The sequence below is a fragment of the Beta vulgaris genome, chromosome 4 (genome assembly GCF_026745355.1).
Source record: "Beta vulgaris subsp. vulgaris cultivar EL10 chromosome 4, EL10.2, whole genome shotgun sequence".
NCBI lineage: Eukaryota > Viridiplantae > Streptophyta > Magnoliopsida > Caryophyllales > Amaranthaceae > Beta > Beta vulgaris.
In genome coordinates, this window is record NC_079205.1 from 52675426 (window position 1) to 52701638 (window position 26213).

The following is a 26213-nucleotide window of genomic DNA, read 5'->3' on the forward strand; positions in this document are numbered from 1 at the left end:
TATGGGTAAGGGAAGGGTATGGGTTTTGATCCTATCGGGTATGAGTCTTGATCCTATCGGGTAATGGTAGGGTATGGGTCTACTCAAATACCCAGAACCTACCCATAGACCCATCTAAATAAAATATTTATTTTTTAAAATTAAAATAAATATAGATATAAACATAACCTTCCAACTTCTAGCAAACTTCCTATAAATTAAAACTCTGACCCTCCCTCACTTACTAGCCGCAAATCTCACGTCCATCAGACTCACAGTCTCTCTCTCGAACTACTCTCACTCTCTTTTGCTCTATAATTGCCTGTGATGTTTTTTTTTTTTAGAATTGAAGTAGAAGTGTAGAACTAGTAGAAGCTCAGCGCAAAATTAATATATAAAATTGGGCTTAACGATTATCTATACATGTGATAATGTATGCGGAATTTTTTTTTTGTGTTGGACCCATTTTAGACCCTAGACCCTACCCAGATCTTACGGGTACGAGTATGAGTCCTAAAAAATTTTACCCTGTGGGTATGGGTAGGGTATGGGTCTATATACAAAAATTAAGGTATGGATATGGGTCTAGCCTTACCCTACCCAGACCCTGCCTCTTGCCATCCCTAAGAGACATACAATAGGGCATTCTCGAATCAATTGCTGAAAATACGACATAGATAGAAGAGAGAAGGAAATGGCTGAAAATAGAGAGAAAGAAGGTGACAAATTAACCATTCACCGAACTTTTATTCATCGCCTCAAAAGTACTTAAAATCGCCCCCTTCTAACCTTTTCCTTCCTCTTCCCTAAACCACCACCACCCGCACCACTAGTCACCTCACTCCACCACCATCCACCTCCTGCCACCACCACCCCATTGCCACAACCACCCACCAACCACCTGGAAGGAGTCGAAATTTTTTTAGGGGCGATGGGTGAACGTAGGAAGTTCGCTTCATGGGGAGAACGTTGGAAGTTTGCTCCATGGAGCGAACGTCTAGGGAGCGAACGTCTGGCCTGGACGTTTGCTCCATGGGGCGAACGTCTGGCCAAGACATTCGCCCATCGTCTTAAAAAAATTTCCATTGCTTCCAGGTGGGTGGTGGAGGAGGTGGCGGGTGGCAATGGAAGGTAGGTGGTGGCGGGTGGTTGCAAGGGGTGGCAGGTGGTGGTGGGTGTTGTGGAAAAGAGGAAGAATAAAATAGTCTATAAAAATGAATTTGGGGCGACGTTTAACAAACCCCACAATCAAATATGCAATTTCTATCACTCATCTCTTTCAATTGCTAACAACTTTTGTAAAAGAAATTACAAAAACTTTAAATCTCAACTTGGTTCATAAACAGTCAAATTTTATATAAAATGTTATATGTTTCACCAACAGAGGGGGACCTATTAAGGGTTCTGGGTAGTCCAGGTCCCACCAAAAAAAATCAACTTCCTTTATACTCCCTCCGTCCCAAAATATAGTTCACATTTCCCTTTTTCACAGTAATTTATGCAAGTAGAATCTAAGAGGAATAGTAAAGATTTTTTGTTTATTTAAATAAATGTTGTATGGGAAAAGATGATTTTAGGAGAGAGAATGGAGAATAATTGGTGAAAGAGCATTAATTGTAACATTTTGGTTGAATAAATAAAGGAAAAAACAAAATTCAAGAAGCAAATAAATGATGGGATACAGTTTTTCTAGACGAATTACGGAAAAATGAGGAACTAAATATGAAAATGGGAACTATATTTTGGGACACCCAAAATAGAAATGGGAACTATATTTCGGGACGGAGGGAGTATTTATTAACATAATAAAGACTACTGTTTAAATTTAATATCCACGCTTTTATACGACAATATGCGAGTTGCTCTAGTGGTCAACTATTTACCTACCTCTTGCAGGCGCTAAATTTTTGTGCGGGTTCGATCTCCTAAAAATCATTTTCAGCTTTTTTTTCGTTTTGTTTCTTCTCTACTTGATGACCTTTGTTTTTCTATACTTCCTCCATTCCATAATAAGTGAAACACTTCTCTAAAAAAGCTCTCACATAAAAGAGAGAAGTATTTCACTTATTATAGAACGGAGGAAGTATTACTTTATACTTCTTGTTCTTTTCTTTTGGGCTTTGCTAAACACCGCCCTGGATTTTCCTACTAACGCCCTGTATTTTAGTACAAAAATACATGGTTTTTTTTTTAATACATGGCATCCCTCACTCCTTTCCTCTTTCCCTTTCTTTATTTAAATCCCCCCACATTTTCCATGTTTTCCACACAATTCACTTTCCTTTTCCAAACTTTGTTTATTGAGTTTCCTTTTCAAGAAATTTCCGGCATTGACCAAGGTGTTTGGCGGTGTTGACCAACATTTACCGGCGTTGACCAACATTGACCGGTGTTGACCAATCAAGAAGAATTTCCTCTGGCGTCATGGCAAACAATGTAAGTTTTTGTAGACGGCGAAACTGATCAGGCGTCTCACCATGTGGTCAGGCGCCTAATTTAGGCTTCTAACCATATGGTGAGGCGCCTAACTTAGGCATCCAACCATGTGGAGAGGCGCCTAACTTAGGCATCCAACCATGTGGAGAGACGCCTCAGTTGGGCGTCTAACCATATGGTGAGGCGCCTAATTTAGACGCCTAACCATATGGCCATACGTCTAAATTAGGCGCCTCACCATATGGTCAGACGCCTAAATTAGGCGTCTCTCCATATGGTTTGATAATTATTTTAGGCGCCTCACTTGTTTTAGAGTTAAGTCAAAGCATGATCTTATATGCTTAAAATATCCGTTTAGAATATGTAAAACAATAATATCTTTACATGGTAGAATATTTGTAAAAATTTACTATGTTTGAGCTGAAATGTAGAATTTACATGAAAATAGGTAGATTTTTAGCATATTATAATACTTATATTTACATTTTCAACATATATCACATGTAGATGTCTTATATGTAGATTTTTAGCATATTATAATACTTATATTTACATTTTCAACATATATCACATGTAGATGTCTTATATGTAGATTTTTAGCATATTAGAGTAGTTATATTTAAATTTTTAACATAATAAATGTTCAATTACATGATATATTATATTTAGATTTTCAGCTATATAATAATAGTTATATATGAGTTTTAACATATTAGATGTAGAATTTACATAAAGTGATATATGTAGAATTTAATAATATTATAATAGTTATATTTTCATTTTTAACATGTTAGAGTAGTTATAATATAGTAGACATAAATTATTTAAATTATAATATTTTGCATATTAGACTAGGTTATAAGTTCATCTTAAATTACAAAAAACATGAAATATGAAACCAGTAATTTTTTTTGCGTAGAATTGCTTACAGGCGTCTTGATTAGGCGCCTGAACCATAGGAGAGGCGTCCAGTAGAGGCGCCTGCACCAATGGAGAGGCGTCTAATCAAGGCGCCTGCCCCTATGGTCAGACGCCTTTTCCAGACGTTTGACCAATGGTGCAGGCGCCTTGATTAGACGCCTCACCAGTGGTGCAGGCGCCTTTATTGGACGCCTCACCAGTGGTGCAGGCGCCTTGATTAGATGCCTCACCAGTGGTGCAGGCGCCTTTATTGGACGCCTCACTTCCGGTTCAGGCGCCTAACCAAGACGCCTATGCAAATATATTGGACTTATTTACTTTTTGTAATTTGTCACTTGTATTTAACTATGTAATTTAGATATATAATTTATTAAATAGTTTCTATTACTTCTATGGTATTTAATTGGTTCCATATTCGAGCAATGATGGGGACGGGGTTAATTATCACGGTAGATTTCAGATAAGTGATGGATTCCCAACGGTTCATGATGCGGTTAACCATCTTAATGAAATTGCAATTTCCATAGGGTTTGAATTGGTTATTGATACGTATAAGCAATCCGACGGTCCACTGCTTGCTATTTGAAATGTTTTAGGGGGCGAGATACTCGGGATAAGGTAGATCCGAATTATGGTACGACCTAATACATCGACAAAGTTTTGTGGATATCAATTTATGATTAGGTTGGTTTTGGGGGACCAATGGCATGTGTCTATTCCAAAAAGTTCTTATGGTTTCCACAACCACGCATTCATAGTATATGCGGAGGGTCACAGACGGACTAGTGGGCTCAATGATGATGCTAGGCGGATGGTTCGACAGATGACTGATGCCGAGACCGCACCCAGAAACATTCAAGCTGCTGTAAATGAGGCATTCCCCATCTTCACCAAACGATAAAGCATATATACAACGAGAGTATTTTTACAAGATGGAAGGGCGTGAAGAACGGACTTCAGCTGAAAATTTTTGTACCTTGCTCGTTCGAAAAACTATGTGTATTGGTCATTAGGGATGATGATGGAGTGATCATCATGCATTCATGTCTCATCCTGGTGGTACGAACGCTTTCGTACCTATCCATGGGTAGTTGGCATCGATTCAACATATAAAACGAATCGTACGGTATGCCTTGCATTGAATGTGGGGTGGCACCGACAAATATGAACTTCCTCATCGCCTATGCCATAGTGAGGATGAGATGCATACAGTTACCAGTGGGTGTTGCAGTGTCTGCGTATCTAATTGGCGATGATGTGAGCCCGAGTGTCATATTTACAGATCGTAGTTGGGTTTGATTAGACCTATTAGGGAAGTTTTCCAGCTTCTACTCATCTTCTTTGTACATGGCATATTAACAAAGATGTGGAGGCAAGAGTTAGTAGATTATGTGGGGGGGCGATTTGGAGAGCGATTTCGTGTTGGTCATTGGTGGATGTAGTAAATGCAAACACAGAACATAATTATGAGGTTGCATTGGGAAATTTGAAGTCTGCTTGGGCATGGAAGCCCTCCGTTATTAATTATGTTGAGACAACGTGGTTGAATCCACATAAGACCAAGTTTGTTAAGCATGGACCAACAACGTGCTTCATTTTGGGAACACAACCACATGTAGGTGGAGAGTGCACATGCAGCTCTGAAAGCGTGGCTCAAACTTCCACTTGTGCCTTGGATACGCTCTTCGACACGTGTTAATTTGTTCATAGATAGCCAATGATCAAGATCAGGGATAAGCTTAGAGAAATCTAGGTCAGAATTGGAAAACATATGATAGATCCTTTTCGTCATTTGGTTGGTCATGTCTCACATTACTGTCTCAATATGCTGAAAATGGAAAACACTAAACGCCTAACATGGGTGGAAGTGTTTGATTATTGTGGTTGTGTGCTTGTGTCTTCTTTTGGTATCCCATGTGCATGTGCCATACAACTTGCTATTAACGAAAACGGGGGATTGTATCTTGATGATATTCATCTTTTCTTCAAGAGTTTGGTGATCGGAGATGGTGTAAATGCATCGGATTACGTTAGTTAATGTGATCAGGATGTTGAATACCTTAAGGGATTACTTGATGAACTTTCTGAGTGTGATCCTGCGATTCGTCAGCAGTTACACCTAAAGGACGAGGGAGTTCAAGAGCCTCATGTAGTTACTTCTACGAGAGGTAGGCCTCCTGGTTCAACATCTACTAGACGTGACCTGAGTGGTTTCGAACATGCCCAGCGCGAATTCCGGGATAGATCAAGGTCTCGTAGTCGTACTCGTACAACTACGACGACCCGATCTACTAGAGATGGAGGTACACATATTTACTGCAATTAACTTCTTATGACTTATTTAATACGTTTTAATCAATCATATTTACTGTGTTAATTGTCTAACTCGTATTATATAACAGATTCAAGTGCAGCAAATCATCGACTCGTACTAGTGGAGATGAGGTACACATATATGAACTGATTTGTTATGTTATTTATCAATTTGATATACAAAAATACTCGTAACTCTTATTTATGTAACAGATTCAAATGCGACAAGAACATTTGAACCGGAGAGATTTGAAAGAAGAGCAGATCCATTTCCTTACGCAGATAACGTACCCGATATCATCATCCCTTTTATAGTTGGGTGGAATGACGTCTTAGGTGATGGGAACTGCGGATTCAGGTGTGTTGCTGATGCTTTCAATGGTGGAGAAGATCGTTGGCCACACGCTCGTCAACACCTTTACAACGAATTTCAATGAAAAATTTACGAGTTTTTATGGAGGACGAGAGTACGTCGATGACGAGAATTCGTATCATGCACACCAGAGTCCTGCTCGTCGGCACATTGGATGGAGTCTATTGCTGATTTGTATGCTGTTGCTACTTGTACAATTGCGCTGTGATGTACTTTACAGTGGGGGAATCAGGTACTTTGTGGGGTTGCTACTATTCTACCATTGACTGCACCAGTCAGGTCACACGACCATGTTATGAGTTTGTTATGTACACCTTGGAGCACGTAATCAACACTACATCCGCTTATTCATGGCTCCTAATTTCCCGATGCCTCCAATTGGTACAATGGTTTGTTTGAGAGATCAAACTGTAGTTGGATGGGAGACTTATTATGCTAGCCAGATTAGTTTATGGAATGTTCATTATAGTAATTAAAGTCGATATGAAGTCGCTATAAATATAATTGTTATTGTAATGAATATTAGAGTTAGTTGTAATGTAATTGTTATTGTAATTAACATTGGACATACCTACTATTAAATGAAAGGATATTTTTCACGTATACGAACAAAAGAACAAAAAAATATTCAAATATGTTTTCAATAAACTCGGCTAAATACTCAAATAGCTGAAAAACAATAAATACTCATATAAAATCGTTACACTATAGCCGAAAAACAATAAATACTCAAATCCAAATCTCATTACATCGAAAATAAGTTCAAATAAAAATACAAAATATGACTACATTCTCCGACGTCGATCCACACCACGGGTAAGGTTCCATGCCTCATACCACCCAAATAGTCCCTCAAATAATGCTCGAAAATCATCGGGCAGATCACTGGTGTCCCGTTCAAGAAACGGGTCCATCATACCGAACATCGAAGCTAATACCTGCATATAGTAGTATATAACAACAAAGTTAGTATTGAAAATATAAATTTATCAACACTTAATTTTAATAAGTAATACATTATAATATACCTGATCTGGAACCAAACCCTCAACATAATGTGATTCGGCTCCACCATCTGGCAACTCAGTCGGGTTAATCATGAAACGATGGGAGTACGCATCATACCACTGCAAGTAAGCATCTGTCGCCATCGAAGGATGTGGGGCCTTATGCAGACCACCCAACATAAGCTGTGAAGCACGTGGAAATAAATCCCATGTCTGTCGTTGTGCTATAAATGAGAAGTCTACCCTGTACCTATCCCAAGCAGAAGGCCTATAGCAAGACTCCGGCTCCAAAATATGATGGGGAACCTCCTGAATGAATCCAAGCTGGCGTAAAGTACGATCTGGACTATACGGCTCAACGATATCCAAGTATCGCAGCCAGCCGTAGTACGTGCTACGAGGATAAGCAAATACCGGACATATACCATAAGGTAACCAATCAGGCTGCATCGCATTCGTCTGATCCAATGCCTGTCGAATACTCAGTAGACGGTCAATCCCCCTGTTCTCATGCCGAACCTCCCAACTAAGTGCCGAAGCAGATCCTATAGGAATCATCCTCCTAGTGCGGTTAGGCCGAAACATGGGAAAATACTCGTAAATCCATGCCTGCAATAGCGTGAGGCAACCACAAATCTGGGCTGAATCAGCACGACTAGCTATGCCAAGCTGCCTGTATAAATAGGCTAGTGTAGCCGCACCCAAGAATACCGCCTCACATCCTGTGGGCTACAAGACAAAAACGACAGTGGCCAAGGACGGACTCGGTTACCACTCTTATCAACGAATAGAGTGGCACCAAGGAGGGTCAGCATATATCCTCGAAACTGGTGGTCGGACTCCGATCCGGAGCAGAACTCTCTCTATCAAAGAATCAATGAATACACCACCACCGGACCAATGCGCCTTCAAAAAGGCGCTTCTCTCCATCCCAAATAGCTCTGCACATGAACTCTTCACGTCATCCCATGAACCAAAGTCACCTGTAATCCATCCATCTGATGGGATATGGAGGATAGAACTGACATCGTGTAGCAAGATACTCATCTCTCCAAAAGGGAGGTGGAAAGAGTTTGTATCGGGCTGCCACCTCTCGACAAACGCACAGATCAATGGCTGATCCAAATGATCAAACATGATCTCAGGCAAGTGCCTCAATCCAGTAGCATCTATCATCCCCTGAACCTCGGGTGTCATGCTAGCGTACCACGCCTGAAGCTTACTGCACGTCTTCTCCCGGTTATGACACTTCAACATAGTCCTCTCATCCTCCCCAGCCCAAACGGTGCCGCTATGTGGCCTCTAAAACTAGGTATGACACTACCGTCCAACGGCCCACCTGGCCTAGCGTCACGTACTAGCCATGAAGTGTCCTCCTCCGTCCCCTTCCTCTTGCCCGGCCTACTACTCCCGGATCCCTCAGCGTTGCACGATGCTCCATCTGAAGAACGTGCAAAACGACCATGATAGGTACGTGGTTTGCATCCCCGAGACGGATGCCCTTCCTCTGCGTCCGTTGATGAATGCTCCGGCTCACTATCGTAATAAGTACCCGCCTCCTGATCGTTCCCCGCCATCGGGTTGCCTCTCCATGGTGAGTGAGGTCTCCACGCCTCAATGTCCATAATAGGAGTAGGCAATGCAACGGATAAAGGAGGAATCTTTGGTACGTCCTCCGTTTCCGCACCTGATGAAGACTGAGTGCTCCTGAAAAGCAACTCTCTAGCCTTCCTCGATGAGATTGTCACCCCTCTATCATGAGAATGACGATGACCCGAATGTGTAGTCAAAGACTTTGCTTTACCTTTGTCTCGCCCACTCATCTTTGATTAAACAAATAAAATTTAATTAATATTAATACTGTCAAAATATGAATAATCAATTACATTCAATAATTAAAATTGTTCTCATATAAATATATTTCTACGCTTCATTAACTATATTTTCTATTATTTAATTCATTTTTCGCAATAATACATTTTCCAATTTTAATACACCATAATTAATATAATTTTGTAATTATTTTCTTTATAAAAAATTCAAATTAATAGCACTTCAGGCCCCTAAATTAAACTCCCCACCAGTGGTATAATCGCCTAATTTAGGCGCCTGCACCACTAGTGGGGCGCCTAATCAAGGCGCCTGCACCACTGGTGGGGCGCCTAATCAAGGCGCCTGCACCACTGTTGGGGTGCCTAAATTAGGCGCCTGTACCACTGATTAGGCGCCCAACTAAGGCGCTTGCTCCTCTGGTTAGGCGCCTAAATTAGGCGCCCCACCATTGGTGGATGCAAGCGCCTTAATTAGGCGCCTGTCCTGTGGTGCAGGCGCCTAATCTAGGCGCCAACCTCAATTTTTCGAATTTCAAATTTTAAATTTCTTCCATTTGAAATTAGCAAACAATTTCGAAGATTTCAATCCTCTAAATACTCTAAACTACCAGGAAATTATCAAATACTGGAAGATTTTAATCAAACACCAAGAAATTTTAATCCTCTAAACTACCATACTTTAAATTTAAAATTTCAAACACATGCGATATATCAAATTCTACACATACGATTTTTTAAAAAAAAATTTATTTCAAATTAACTAACTAAGCTTTGTGTTGCCGGAATTTCGAAGTTTTGTTGCCGGAGGAAGGTGTCGCCGCCGCAACCTCGCCGGAAGTCACCTCCTCGCCGGAGATACTCGCCTCGCCGCCCCGCAATTAACCTCTACTCCTCGCCGGATTTTAACTTCTCGCCGGAGATACTCGCCGGAATTTTTCTTCTTGCCGGAGTATGAGATCTTTGCAATGTTTGTTGATGAGAAAGATGGAGTAAGAGAGTGGAGAGAGAGTGAGAAGTGAGGGAAGGTCAAGAGAGTGAGAAGGTGATGAGAGTGAAGGAGAGTAGGAGTGGGAGAGTGGGAGTATAAGAATACACAAATATATACAATTTTTTTTTATACAGGACATTAGTATGAAATTTTAGGGCGGTGTTTAGTAAATGAGTTTCTTTTTCTATTTTAACATTTCTTCTTTTTTATTTGAAATCTTCATTCTATTATTTTTGAAGATTTTAACCTGCTTTTTGAAATATAACTATTAATTATCCAATTTTCCTTTTTAGATTGTTCCTTATTAGTTTACGCTCTTTTTTTCCTGTTTTTTTAAGAATCGTTCTACCAATTGTTTACTATTACATTTATCTTATCATTATACTTTTTTTGGCCCACAACAGTAACTTCAAATAAATTGGGATAGTATGAAAATATCGATATGATGAAGGTATCTTTAATAAAGCACTCGAATAATATAAAGTTTTGTTTTGTTACTCAACTTATCATTTGTGTATTATAGTCATTGTATATTTGTTTGGTTTAGTTAGGACCCTAATTTCAATATCTTAGATCCGTCCCTGTTTAGCAGAATCAATGATAAAATAAGAAAATGAAAAACACAGAACAAATTTAAGTTTGAGTTATAGTAACTGTAAATTCAAGGGCATAATTTATAGAAATTTGAAGGGGTAAGAATTTCTTGAATTTACAGTTAAATTTGATGCCCAAAAAATAAAAACTTTCTAATCCCTTCAAAGTTAGAATTTCTTTGAATTCTAAAAACGTGAGATGTATAGACGTAATTGTGAATCCATGATACTATGATAGTACAATTAAAACCAACATATCAAAATAATGAAGAAAGCATACAATTTCTTTGATAAAAATCATACCTTATCATTTGATTTGTGATCTTTGGCATATTCTACAGATATAGAAAAGCCAGAATCGATAAGATGTCACCGAATACTGAAATAAGCTTAAATACCAACCAAAAGCCAATAAATATCCTCAGGAAGTTGCCCCATAAGCTCAGCACTTCACCCACAGAAGGCAAAGTCTCAAACGCAACAACCAAAGAAGCAGGTTGAAGAACCTTGCAGCAAAACACGAAATCTGTCGCAATTTTCCGACTGAATTACTCGTTCAAGATTAGAATGATGGTTTCAACGACTAATTTGCCGGGATCTTCTTTCTCGAGGTTTAGGAGACCAATTAAGGTGCCGTAAAATGAAGATTTGTTAGGCAATTGCTCGGTGCATCTGAGAAAACAGTGAGGATGTCATGGTAATTGGTATGGTCATATCTGTAAGTAGGAGTATTTGGTTCATATGATTTTAATATGAGATATTGTTTAGAATAAGCAAAATGTATTTGTTTAATAATTTGATAGATTTAAAATTCATACCTTAACCCCGTAAGGTATGGGGTTTAAAAGCTCATGTGCAAGTGGGTTTGACTCATACCAATACCTCAAGGTATTAAATAGAAGAAAAAAATTTCATTTCCAAATAAAACTAAACACATGGTATTATCTCTATTACATAAGGGAAGGGGAGAGCAATGGTGTCCTCTTTTGAAATGCCTATTTTGCCCCCTTCCCTTTCTAAATTACAAAAGGAATGTCAAAATCAAAATCGGCACTCAAAAAAAACTGCCGAAAATTAATTTACAACACTCACTCACAAATCACTTAAAAGAAGAAACTTTACAAATCACTCATACAATTGACAAAATCACGTTATAAAAATCACGCAAATAACTTTAACGGCCCGTTTGGTAGTCGTTAATAATTTGCGGTAATGAGAATGAATTTTAAGTGTAATTTTATTAGGGAAGCATCCTTAAAATCTCCATGGGGAGACATTTTTTCTCCATGGACAACCAATCTCACCCCTAAACTTGTGTTTTTGTCTCCAAGGGGAAGCAATTTTCATTACCACTCATTACCACCCTACCAGTGGCGGAGTCAGGATTTTCAATCAGGGGTAGCATAATATAACTATCCAAATAACGGTTAATGATAGTAGAACATAATTCACATTAACCTACATGTAAAATCCTTTTAAATATACGATACTATATTATTATATGGTTCATAATACTATTATTCCCGTAAAAACTCGTACCCTACTACTCTGTAGTTTTCCTTTTAAAGCCGGGGAATTTTCTCTCGCGTATAACATAAGTTTGAAAAATTAAAAATAAAAACCTAATGAAAAACTTAAAGTTGATTTAACAGAGGATATAATATTAAAAAAAAAAACCAAAGCTACAATTGGAAAAAGAAAAAATATATAGAATATAGCATAGAAAATGAAAAAAATACATGGGTACTTTATCAAAAAAAAAAATCTCTTTATAATATGTAATTTATAAAAAGTTGAACCTTTTTATTCGAAATTAGGAAAGTGTGATGTACTTGTAATATAATGAAAGGTAACTATAATTAAAATAAATTTTGTTGTAGTTAGGGATGGCAGTGGGGCGGGTTAAGTAGGAGACCCGCCTCATCCCCGCCCAATTGGAGCGGGGATAGGTCTAGGTTTGGCGGGGATGGGGCGGGGATGGGGATTAAAATTGTACCGCAATGGATGGTGGGGAGCGGTGTGGATTTTATGTTATACCCGCCATCCCCGCCCGCCACGCCCACCCACCCCCGCCCCACGTATTTATTATTAAAATTCTATTTATATACATATATTACTAATGTATTTGAAGACACTTTTGAAATGTAATAAAACATTGTTAATGTATTTTAACTTTTCTTTTACTATATTATATTGTGATTTTGTGAAGTAGACAACTATAATGGGCTTATGGCAGATTTTTTGGTGGATTTTTTGCGGGGATGAAGTGGGTATGACGCGGGTACGACGCGGGTGCAGGGGTGGGGCGGGGGTGGGTCTAGAATTTCCCCCCCGCAATGGGTGGTGGGGCGGAGATGGGGATGAGAATTTAATGCGAGTGCGGGTGTGGGGGTACCATCCTCCGCACCCGCCCCGCCCAATTGCCATCCCTAGTCGTAATATGAAGTATTATATTGTTAAAATTTCGAAGTATAATTGTGGAATATGAAAAATTAGGGGCAAAGGAAAAATTAAAGAAAAAGGAAAAACTAAAAAGGAAAAACCAAAAAGGAAAAACGAAAAAAGGAGAAGGAGAAGGAAAAGGAAAAAGAATGAACAAAACAAAGTGTCAATAGTCGAACTCGAACCTGAGACCTTCAACCTTTCAGGGATCTGCTCTAACCACCGCGGCAAACTGCGTTAATCAATAATACATTGCTAGATATTGTATATATCCGTTTCTTATGTTTTTTCTCCCAGCTTTTTTTTTTTTTTTTTTAGGGGTAGCATGTGCTACCCCTTGTTACTTAATAGATCCGCCCCTGCACCCTACAAGGTGGTATTGGATGGGAATGAAAATTCAAGAAGGAAAGTGGACACTTTAGGATAAATTAGCATTACCATGGTAATGAACAATGATATTTTTCACAAATTTACACACAAATTCATTCCCATTATCACCATTTATGACCAACTACCAAACGGGCCGTAATAGTCAGGAAACTTGATTAAAACTTAAAATTAACATACAAAGTAAAACTAATAACCTAGAACGTCAATACATATAAAAACATTTACAAAAATTTACTTACAAATCACTATTCTCAAGAACCATTCACAATAAATGGTGGGTCATGATAAAGAATAGAGGTGTATTTGTAGTGAAACCAGAATTTATAAGTTAGACAAGGAAAAAATATTATTTACTTTTTTATAGTTTTTCCTATATATAATGAAACTTTTACATATATTTGGACCTATTTTTTTCTATTATATAATAGCGATTAAATATCAAGGTAAAAAGGTTTATGTAAAATATCATTATTCAAGAATTAAAGTACAACATATCTCTATTATATAAGGGAAGGGGGGAGCTATGGTGTCCCCGAATGAAGAAACTATGTTACCCCTTTCCCATTCTAAATTACAAATTCACTTACAAATCAAAGGGGACTTCAAACAAAAATACAAAATATACAATTATAACAATCACTCACAAGTCAACTAAAATCATAAAATTGCATAATTTATGTTATGCAAATTACTAAAATGAGAAAACTTTACAAAAACCTACAAATTCACTTACAAACTACAACCTATGAAAAAATTAACTTGAAATCAAAGTGTCCACTTTCTTTACAATTTATGAAGTACTGTACTTAATTCAAAACTCAACTAAAAAAATTATAATATTAGAAATCATAAATAAAGTTAATAAAATTTCTATTTTGTTCATAGAATTTAACTTTGAAAAGTAAAAAAAACAAAAAAAATGGTAGGAGACTTAAGTGACAGAAACTAAACCAATCAAATTTTACAACTAAAAACAATTATACTTCGTATATCTAATGTTCAAATTTTGACTCCTATACCTAAGAAAAATCTTTTCTATTTTGAAAAAAATTCAAGCACGCATCGCGTGCAAAAAATTCTAGTCTCTATTATATAAGTCAAGAGAGCAGGTGTGGCGTCCTCTTTTGAAATGACTAAAATACCCCTTAATAATTTTAAAAAATACTTTTCTTTTTATTAAAAAATTGAAAAATGAGAATCAATTAAACTTGTCATATGATGAGTAGGTCAAAAATGAAATTTGCAATACAATTAATAACTTGAAAAATTAGATTGACACAATCAATTCACGAAATCAATTAGAATCTTCAACCAAAAAAAGTTAGCAATATATCGTGATAACATAATATTTCATATTTACAAAGTTCAAACAATGTGGTTTATTAACTTTTATAATTGTTAAAGAACTATACTAAATTCGCTGAAAAGAAAATTATTAAATTATCGATCAAATTTTGCAGTGACGGTATTGAATAGTTAAAAATCATTCACCTTTAATTTAAAAAGATAATAACATCTACAAAAGAACCTCGATAATTTACATCACTATCAAAATAATTTTAAATAAAAAGAACATGTCCATTAATATATAACTACATAAAATTGTCGATGCACGTATCGCGTGCATATGCAACTAGTATATCAAGTTCCAAACCTATACGGCTATACCACTATAATTTCATTCATAATTTCAAACTCATACCACTATATGAACCAAGCGCTAGGTGATCCAAGCCCTTAAAAGAATTTAACATAATAACCTTTCCTTTTGTTGGTGTACATAACCAAGTCTCTATCCTTCCAAATCCCTAACCATCATTATACATAAACCCCTCCACCAAATTTCAGTAATTATTGCAAATAACATTATCCTCATCATAGAAAACCTCGAACAAGAAAACTCAAATCAATATACCAAAGCTACCTAGTGCCTAATCACTCCAAAATCTAACCAACATCATCCTCGGAATCACAATGCACTGAAAATGTTAAAATATCTCCACCATAAAACTCCAACACTTATCGACTTATGAGCATATAATCATCCAATAATAACTACTAATACATAACCATCAAATTCATCAACTATCTACTAATTTACATACTCTTCAACACCCTTACGAAAAAATGAACTTGAAATAACATTAATTGTAAAGATTGGGAAAGGTGAGGGTTACAGCAAATCTTAATAGGCACTTAAAGTTGGAGAAGATTAGGTTGTTGCATAACAATAATCCCTTGACTTCCTGCTTGCGTAGCCATTTTTAATTAGACAAATTTAAGCTTTAACCGATTTACCGATGATAATGGCGGAAACCCTAGAAATTTGAAAAGAAAGGAACAATTCAAGAAAGAAAAGAAGATGCAGGGGGTAAAGCAGATCACAAAAGACACGCGTGGCAAAGCAAGTAATTCTTGGAGTTTGGAAAGACAAAAGTGTCAAACTACTAAGGCGTGTTCTCCCCAGCTTATTTTCAGTTCAATTCAGTTCAGTTCAATTCAGTTGCAATCAGTTCAGTTCAGCTCCAACTATAATTTCTTAGTTATAATTTCATTCATTTCAGTTCAGCTCTAACTATATCATTTCTAAGTTATAATTTTATTCATTTCAGTTCAGTTCAATTGCAATAAGTTCAGTTCAATTCAATTCAATTCAGTTCAGACTTTCAGTTTAATTCAGTTCAGTTCATTGTTTTATGTAAAGACAACAGACTCAAACTACAGTATAAATATTTAATTCTTTATGCATGATACATGTGGTATAGTGGTAGTAAATACAACAACCATGCACGTCAATTAATATTGACAACTTCGAGAGATAATATCGAAAAAGATCATGCTATTTTTATAAATTATGCTACATACGTGTAAGCTTAATTGAAAACTTAGAGGTTCCTAATTCCAACTACCCCATGCCAGATCGCCCACTGACTCCTATAAAATGGACATCAATCTATTACTAGCTTGAAGAAAGAGTTGAACCTGCTCAACAATCTTCCTCAAAATTCGGGTATTTCTCTTATTTCCTAATTTTCACATTCATTCATTTTTCTCTCATAATTTTTACTTTTGGCATATGAGAGAAGTTTGCATGAACAAGTGCATATCTTCTCATAATAGTATAAACTTCTTATATAGTAGCATATTTATATTACCTGATAATATAGAGGGTTAATGTTTAGTTTAAGAGACCTTAATTAAGAAGATAACTAAAAATATAATTTTGAAACTCGAAATGGTTTCAGTTAGACTGAAATAATTCAGCTAAATAATGTTGCTTTCTTTCTTCTTCGATTATCCGTTTTTGTTTGCTTCCTTCATAATTTATGAGTAACAAGTGTTAGTTGGATAATTCTTTATGATGTGATACTTTGATTATTTCCTTTTGGTATATGGTTAATTAAAATTCTTAATTTTTGCCTAATTATTTTATAAATTATCTATTTGTGAATTGTGTATTGACATGGCAAAATTGATCTAAACTCTTAAATTTTCCATTAGTCTGTAAGGATGTTATCTTGTCTTAATCTTTAAGTTTAAATAGTCGCTTGAAAATTAACATTAAAAAGAAAAATTCAGAAAAATATTATAGGATGTCATTGTAAAATGATCTCGTTTGACGATCGCCTTTTTTCTCCTAAATAGAGGTGAAATAAAGAAATACCCATTAAACAACCAATTTAAAAATTTCAATAGTCGAAGTTATTTGTTGGGTACTAAATTAATACTTTACCCCGGGCTTCCAAAATGTTAGGATCGGTCCTGTTGGAATCTCAACCATTAGTTTAAGCTTTTGGTTGAGTTGGTCTCTTGACATGTTGATAAAGTATAAAACTATTTTTGGAACTCCAACCATCAGCTTAACCTTTTGATTAAGTTGGTTCTTTAACACAATTTGTGATAATGAATGATAAAGAGCTACTTCTTAGGGGGTGTTTGGTTCATATAATAGTATGGGTTTGGAATCAGGAATGAAACCAAGGTGGTATCGGTTTGGAACTTGATACTTAATACCTTGTGTTTGGTTTCATTTAGGAATGAAAAATCTTCTTTTTATTTGATACCTAGAGTAAGGTATGAGCCATATCCACCTCCTCCCATGGGTTTCTAAACCCCATACCTTATGGGTTTGAGGTATGGGTTTAAAATTCAAAAATAAGTTAAACAAACACTAGGTATAGGTTTTGTTCATTCCAAACCCATACCTCATACCTAAAACTAGTGAACCAAACACCCCCTTATAGAGGTTACAACTAATCGGATCGGATTGTATTTATTTTCTATTCATCTATTATATCCAGCAATTCCAACACTTAGATTCAGATCTTATTCCAATGAGTGATTCTGAATTAACATAGACCAATTTCACTTGATCTAGAGATGGCTAACAGTACGGGCCAATCCAGCCCTGCCCACCTCTTGGGTCGGACTCGCAAAAACTCCGGTCTAGTCCAACTCGAACCGTGAAATTGGTAGATGGGTCGTGGGATAGATTTCTTGAGCCCGGTCCACTAAAGCCCGCTACTAAAACCGCCCAGCCCGGACCACGAAACAGGTGTACTTGGCTCATGAACTGGACCAACCCGGTCGAAGTAAATATTGAACCAAATTGTGTATATTTTAATCAAATTGTCTATATTCTAATCAAATTGCATATTATAATTCAATCAAATTTTAAAATAATGAAATTATTCATTTAATATTAATAATTATATATAGTTTAATTCATTTTAAAGATTTTCTGTAACAATAATGAATAATTTCAATGATTAAATAATTTTGAAAAAAAAATCTCATGTCGGCCTACCATCCCGGTCCAGCCCATTAGACCCACGAACCGCCAGAATCGCTTCCCGAACCGTGAAAATTGGTAACAGACTAGTGTGGGTCAAGATTTTTCAGTCCGAAGACCAGCCTACAACCCATGATTTTCACGGTCCGGTCCTGGGCCTTGAAATCTCAACCCACCACGTTACAACCCATGGTCCGGCCCGCCCGACCCGCACCAGTAAGCATCACTGATCTAATAAATCCCCAAAAGTTCTAATAGATAAAGTTATACTATCAACTAACGAAAGTCATATAATCTTTTCCCTACACAAAGCATGAACAAGGATTTCACATTATTTATAACTTTTCTAGTTAGTATTTTTTCCAAAAAGTTTTTCTAAAATAGATTATGTTATTTTTTTAAATAATAAGAGAAATAAATCATATTGAAGAGACACATTTATATCCTAGTAATATTATATTAACATGTCATTTTAAAAAACTTAATTAAGACATGTTGTCTTCGACATCAAATATTTTAGGTAGTGATGGCCACTAGTGCAGGCTGGATAGGCCGGACCGTGGGCAGTATTGGGTTGGGCTAAGATTTCACGGCCCAGGACCGAACCGTGAAATTCATGGGTTGGACGGGCTGGTCCGCAGGCTGAAAAATCTTGACCCACACCGGTCTGTTACCGGTTTTCACGGTTCGTGGGTCTGATGGGCTGGATCGGGCTGACGGGCCAGCATGAAATTTTTTTTTTCAAAATTATTTAATCATTGAAATTATTCATTATTCTTACATAAAATCTTTAAAATGAATTAAAAATATATACAAATATTAATATTAATGAATAATTTCATTATTTTTGAATTTGATTGAATTATAATATATGCAATTTGATTAAAACATATACAATTTGATTAAAATATACATAATTTAGTTCAATATTTACTTCGATTGGGCAGGTTTGGTTCATGGGTCGGGTTGGATCGGTTTCATGGTCCGAGTTGGGCGGTTTTAGTAGTGGGCTTTAGTGGGCTGGGCTCAAGAAATCTAGCCCACGGCCCATCCACCAATTTCACGATTCGAACTGGGATGGACCAGACTTTTTTCTGGCCCGGCCCACACGACCCACGAAATGGGCTGGGCTGGATTGGCCCGCACTGTTGGCCATCTCTAATTTTAGGTGGTTTTGGGATGCATCGAAGAAACAAAAAAAGGTTGGATCATCTTAATGATTGGTCTGTTTAACCACTTTATCAAATTGTCTGCAACCATTGTCTTTTTTTTTATGTGGTCATTCCCCTCCGAAACGATATATATGAAATTACTGCATAAAAATTTGGTTTCAGAGTACAAATAAAACTTGTTTTTTATTCACAAATACCTAGTAGTTTAAATCTCACTAGCTCAACTACTTTTTCCTTGGTAATATATTACTTTTATAAAGTTACGAGTTACTCCGTTCGTTTTCTAAAGATCTTCCCTCTTTTCATTTAAGTGCGTTTCCAAAAGATTTTCTCTCTTTTACTTTATTCCTTATTTGAAATTTTTTTCTACTATTTTATCCTCTCATGTCCCTATCATATGGTCCACCATTACATTATTAATTCAATTTTACTTCATTTCTCTCTCCTACTTTAACCCATTTTTATTTGTTTATTTTTTTTACCCCTTTCTCTCTCCTACTTTATCCACCCCATACCCCACACAAATAGATCCTCCTTGGTATTTGTAGGAACAACAAGGAAGATCTTTGGGAAACGGAGGAAGTAGTATTTAGGCACGGGCTATATCCCCGTTAATTATAATTCTCATTTGTTATATTGAAATTTAAAATTATAACACTAAACATTACTTGATTTAATGGTTAAGACTTTAGTATATAAGTTTGAAGTCATATGATTAAATCTTATACATACAATGTATTTTTATTTTTCTTGTATGTGGAGGACATGAAGTAAACACTTTAAAGGATACCGCCACGTGGCACATTTCCTTGTTTAAGAATAGCTTTTAATATATTTTAAAATTATAATACCAAACATTACTTGGTTTAATGGTTAAGAGTTTAAGACTTTAGTATATAAGTTTGAAGTCATGCATAAGATTAAGTTATAAAATGTGTTTTCTAATTTTATTTATTGTATGTGGAATACATAAAGTAAACACGCTAAGGAATTGCACCACGTGACATAGTTACTTATTTATGAACGTTTTTTTTAATATATTAATATAAGTACTTCCTCTAATTTTAAGTGTAACACTTTCCCTGTATGAATTTGTCATAACAGGTCCTACTAAGTTCAAAAAATAATTTGGCTTTCATTCCTTTAAATATGATCGAGACTACTACTTTTTGGTTGAGGTTTGATTTATTCACTAAAAAGTGGTCTCAAGCCTTGTCGCTCTAAACTCTCTAATACGTGTGCACTTTTACTAATATGGCACTTCAAAAGAGTCACATGAAGTACGTACAAAATTGCACGTAAATTCAAGTTACTATTGAATACTCATAAGATGCTTCTCTATATAGATTCACAATGGGAAATTTGCTACAAAAACAACAAACAATTTCAAATACTACTGCAGATCCACCATGGAGAGGATGTGCAGCAAAATATCCTCAACCCCTTAGTCCTACAGACGTGCAAGGAGCTCAATCTTTAGTCGATAAAATTTTTAATGTCAATTGTAGTAAGGGAAACTTAAAAGAGATTGTTTACAGGACAGGCGAAAAAGAAAAAGATATCCAACGTCAAGTATTTCGTTGGGATCTCGCTCCTTATGACAAGGTCTTTCAGCAGGGTTTTCAAGTTCAAAAGGGCAAGAAGAAAAAGAAACCCAATATTCTCAACTACAATCTCTCTACCTATGTGAATGGCAGCACTGGAAGGCCTTTAGACTCGAGGAAGAAGTCGAGTTTTGCGTTCATCAGCAGCACCGTGAGCAACTCCTGGTATCCGCCTGTACCTAGTGGTAAGACAATTGAAGTTTATAGGTATGAGGTTTATGCACCTGGGGGTATATGGACTTCATTGACTCTTGGTGGTAAGGATAGTAACAAGTTTAAGAGGTTGGATGAGGTTGCCTTTGTTGGTGGCATTGCTCCTCAGTATATCAGATCAGCTCAACTATTCAGACTTACTGGCAATTCAAATGGGTAACTATTATTGTTATTTCCATACTTTCATTACTTCTACCTTAGTGTATATATTTTTTTTTTTGGATTGGTAAGATGAATAATTGTCCTATCGAACTGAAATCTCACACAGGTCAACTTGGCCCGAGATGGTAAGAGAAATCCCTACTCTCAAAGTGTCCCGAGTGGAACTTGAACCCCCCACTCCCCTAACCTGAGGTTGACAGACACAATTTCAACCATTAGGCCAAGCTTAACTTGGTAAAAAAGCAATGTGCACCAGCAGGAAGAAAAAGTGTACATGAAGATAAGTATAACAAGATTAATTATTATACTACTTGGTGTAAAAAATTAGGATACTCTTCTTTCGACTTTAAAGTCTTAAGATTTAAATTCTACCATCTACTAGACTACTAGTTGTTGAGTTGGGTTGATTTGGTTTTGTCTTTTACTCTCTTTCACCGGCCCACTAGACTAGACTAAGGGTTTGTTCTCACCAGCTTATTTTCAGTTCAATTCAATTCAGTTCAGTTCTGGACAATACTTTTACTCTCATATATCACTATTCATTTCAGTTCAATTCAGTTCAGTTCAATTCAGTTTAGTTCATTTCAATTCAGTTCAATTCAGTTGTTTTATGCCGAAGAGAACAAGCCCTAAGAAATTGTGCGAATTAACATCCAATTAATGTGAAATGTTTGTATTCATGTTTGCAGGACTACATCGATAGAGAGAGCTAATAATGTGCTACTTATAAATGGTAACTTCAATCCACAATCTCATCCATTAAGATTGCTCAACATTGAGAACCCAGTTTTTTATTGCACAAAGGACAAGACTCCCCTTACACAAAGCATCATATATCAACCATCTTCATCGACAACTAATACCGATATAATTAACTGGTATGCTTGCGATGCTGCCAATCGTGACATATACTTAAGTGCTGCATTTCGTTCATCTTGTCATAATGAAGCTTATTACATCTTGCAAAACTGGGTTACGTTGTTGGACTATGATCCTGGAGGTACGCACGACCATATAGTAGAAGGTCCATTTCTTATCTCTAAAATGTTTAAATCTCTCGAGTATACACCTTTTGGAGAACATGGTATAGATGGTGCAATGCAATCAAATGCTGATGAAGCATTTATATTTTGTGCAAATCTTTGTGCTCTGATAAACTACGCGCCAAGTACCAAGAAGGACAATATAGTTAAAGGTCCGATGACAATCGTCCAAATGTTTCCTTTCCTAAAAGGAACTGTGTTTGAGAATGGCATAGATTCAGCAACTGAGATAAAAGGAGTAAAATATGAAGCTTATCTCTTCAAAGGAAACTTGTGTGCACACATAAATTATGGATCTGAACCTCAACTTATCGCGCTAGGACAGATTTGTCAGTTCATCCCTCTTCTAAAAGGTACTGTGTTTGATGGTCTAGGAATTGATGCAGCATATGCTTCACATGCAAATGATGAAGTTACTTACTTCTTTAAATATAACAACTATGGACAAATCAATGTTGATGTTGATGATGGAGTTGAGTATCTATTAGGTGTGTGGGTAATGGGTGCCAATGCGCCTGTGATTCATAGCTTTGTCCCTCAAAAGAATCGTGGTCTTGACATGCGCGGGGATGCTCGACTTCTACCAAATCCTGAGTACTATGATCATGATCAACTTTAGTTTATTCTTATGTGTGCTTTGAAACCTTGTGTGCTGTTTTTTCTTTTTTGGAATAAGAAAGCTTATGTGCTTTTTTTTAATAAGAAATCTTGTGTGCTTTTAATTAAGCTTGTCTTGTATTTGCATTGTGTGTTCTTTTGGTTACTTTGTATGAAGGAATAAAAAGTTTGATGTTATTTGTTTGGTTTTACGCTTGTGTTGTAGTACTTGAGCATTATATCTGATAACACTGATAACATTGGGGAGAAAGAGGGTGAGAATAATAAATTATGAAGGAAAAATTCAAAGGAACAGTCTTATTTTCAGTTTCAACTAAAGATTATTTCTAAACAGTTCGAATAATGCATCATCTTTTACAAAATTGGTCCCAGATTACCATTGACCGGTTGAACCACTAATTTTGTTTTTCTTCTTCCTTCTCTTTCTCCCCTCCTCCCTTCCCTTACCACCCATCACCCTCCCCTGCCATCCCCTCTTTCTCACTCTTCCCCCCTCCCCTTTTTGTTGAAGATTCTTCAATATTCTGAAAATTTGATGGAAGTTCAAGTTAGGCTGACACCGTCAATACAATTGAAGGATTACAATAGCAATGTTTTCTTCTCTTCGTAGCAATGAACAATAATGAAAGAATAGAGAGTTGGGAGAGTATGAGAGTGATGAGTCGATATGAGCTAGAGAGAAATATGACCTAAATTTACATCAGATATATATATATATATATATATAATAGAGAATATTCTAAACTGCCGTTATTTCGTCCCCTTTAAGCGGGCCACGTTAGCCAATTGTGGATCAACGCCCTATTTCTTCTCAATCGTTAAACCGCAAGTATCGGCCTCTTCTTGACTTGGTCATGCTTCTTGATAGCCCAACTTCCTTATCCTTCAAACTCAAATACGAGCCATGCTGCCGCCAAAACAACAAATCCTGGGCCCAACAACTCACACTGGAGTAAACAATTTCAAAAGCGCCATCATGAATCCGCGCGCCACTTCGTACACTTTACTCTCCAGTTCACCATTATCTCCAGCACGTTGTTTGTAAATATCGTCCTTTTTTTCCTTGAACTTTGTTATATTCATCTGATTTTCTATCTTTTTATTGAATTCTTTATTTTCAACTTGTCATCAATCTATGAGAGATTATAAAGCCAAAGAATTTTCCAATTTGACAAGAAATATCTGGGAAATTTCAATCACAAGGGTTGATAATATTTTAATATATAGTTTATGTAGAATATAAGTCAAGTTAGGATTTGTTAGTGGTATCTCGTATTCTATAAGAATTAGAGGTTTATGCTGATTAGTTTACTATTCCATAGCTTAGTAGGATTAGGATTATATTTTATTATATAAGATTATAGGTTCATGTATAGTTTGTTTCAGAGGACTCAGTTTATACATTAATAAGATATTAAGTGCTGTTGTTTCTTATTACTTTCTTGAGTTTTATTTTTTACATGTGGTATCGGAGCTTTGGTAAACCATGGCTGCGAAAACAGAGTTGATGGTCTGCCAAGTCGAAGTTTTTGATGAGAAGGCAAATTTTGATCACTGGAAGGCAAAGATGGAAAATTTCTTTCGGGTAATCAAAGTTGCGGACGTGGTTCGGCTTGGCTTCACTGAACCAATGGCGGAAGCAGAACAAAATCTAACAACTGCCCAGAAAACCGAGTTGGAACAATATCGGCTAAAGGATGAATTAGCAAAGATGTGGATCACTATGAGGGTGAATTCCTCTGTATATGAGAAAATTATGCATGCTGAGAAATAAAAAAGCATGTGGGATATGCTAGTTAGTTTAATTTCTTCCAAGGCAATGAACGAGTGAAAAAGGTAAGATTGCAAACCTTGCGTCGGAAATTCAAACTCTTGGAGATGGAAAAATCAGAATCAGTATCTGATTATTTTACAAGAACATTGGCTATAGTTAACGTGATGAAAGTCAATGGTGAAAGTATGAAGGATGGACAGATTGTGCAAAAAATTCTACGAACCTTGACATCCCGATATGATTATATAGTTATACAGCAATTTAAGAATCCAAAGATCTAGAGTCCATGACAGTGGATGATCTTATGAGTTCATTACAATCTCATGAACAAAAATTCAAGGACAAATCTAAAATTAAAATTGAGGAAGCGTTGAGTACACAAGTTAATCTGCAACAAAAGGATGAGTCTCAAAGTAAATCTCAATGGGGTCAAAATCAAAGAAATCAATAATCAGGAAGAGGAGGACGAGGGAGATTTGGTTATGGACGAGGAGGACAAAATTATACATCTGCAAAATAAGGTGAGTTCAATTTTAAGTGTTGGAATTGTGGTACATATGGACATAGGGCTAGTGAATGCAGACTTAGAGAAGAAAACAACCAGAGTAACAGAAGATATCATGCCAAAATTGCTGAAAATAATGAAGATACTGCTGAAACTTTATTAATGGCTTGCAATAATGTGGTTGATGATAATCAGAAAAATAAGTGGTACTTGGATACTGGTTGTAGTAATCATATGTGTGGTTACAAGGACCTGTTTTCCTATTTAGATGAATCTGTAACTTCAGAAATTATTTTTGGGAATGCTTCAAAGATGGATGTTAAAGGCAAAGGTCGAATTTCCATCAGATTAAGGGATGGCTCAATATATAATATTTCAAATGTTTTCTTTGTTCCTGATTTGCGTCATAACTTTTTGAGTATGGGACAATTGTCCGAAAAAGGCTACGATATTCAGATTGTAAATGGGGTGTGCACTATAGAAGATAGTAAAAAGCGCTTGATAGCAAAGGTCAATATGTCGCCAAATCGCCTATTTCCATTAAAGATTGACTATGAAAGTTTACCTTGCTTTAGTTCCACAAATTATGGTGATAATTGGTTATGGCATATGCGATATGGTCATGTGAATTTCAATAGTCTGAATTTTCTTGCTCAAAACAATCTGGTGTCTGGTCTTCCAACCATCCATATTCCAAGTCAAGTATGTGAGATATGTGTTTTGGGGAAGAAGCATAGAGATCCTTTTCCGGATGGTGGTGCATGTACACTACAAAAAAAAGCTCGTATAGCAACGGAAAGTTAGGGACGGATTAAAATCCGTCCCTAAATTAGGGACGGATTGTAGGATCCGTTTCTAATTAGGGACGGATACATAAAGCCGTCCCTAACTAGCGATGGATCCTAAAATCCGTCCATAAATTTAGGGACGGATTGTAAAATCCGTCCCTAATTTAGGGACGGATCCAGAAACTTAGCTACGGTTTTTCATTTCCGTCGCTAACTTTAGCAATTTTAGGGACTTTCTACGAACTTTCACAAATCAATTTGATTTTGA

The 26213-nt window shown here is 36.4% G+C and overlaps 2 protein-coding genes across 2 annotated transcripts; one reads left to right on the forward strand and one right to left on the reverse strand.

Moving 5' to 3' along the window:
* Positions 1–6692: 6692 nt before the first annotated feature.
* Positions 6693–7868, reverse strand: LOC104890833 (uncharacterized). The gene is made up of 2 exons (XM_010676441.4): positions 7051–7868; positions 6693–6960 (listed from the first exon to the last, which is right to left on the reverse strand). The coding sequence occupies exons 1-2, from the start codon at positions 7612–7614 to the stop codon at positions 6808–6810; spliced, it is 717 nt and encodes a 238-aa protein (XP_010674743.3). The 5' UTR covers positions 7615–7868; the 3' UTR covers positions 6693–6807.
* An 8295-nt stretch (positions 7869–16163) lies between these two features.
* On the forward strand, positions 16164–23069 carry LOC104890832 (hypothetical protein). Its single transcript, XM_010676439.4, has 3 exons — positions 16164–16284; positions 20585–21211; positions 21907–23069. The coding sequence occupies exons 2-3, from the start codon at positions 20592–20594 to the stop codon at positions 22877–22879; spliced, it is 1593 nt and encodes a 530-aa protein (XP_010674741.1). The 5' UTR covers positions 16164–16284; positions 20585–20591; the 3' UTR covers positions 22880–23069.
* Positions 23070–26213: the final 3144 nt, after the last annotated feature.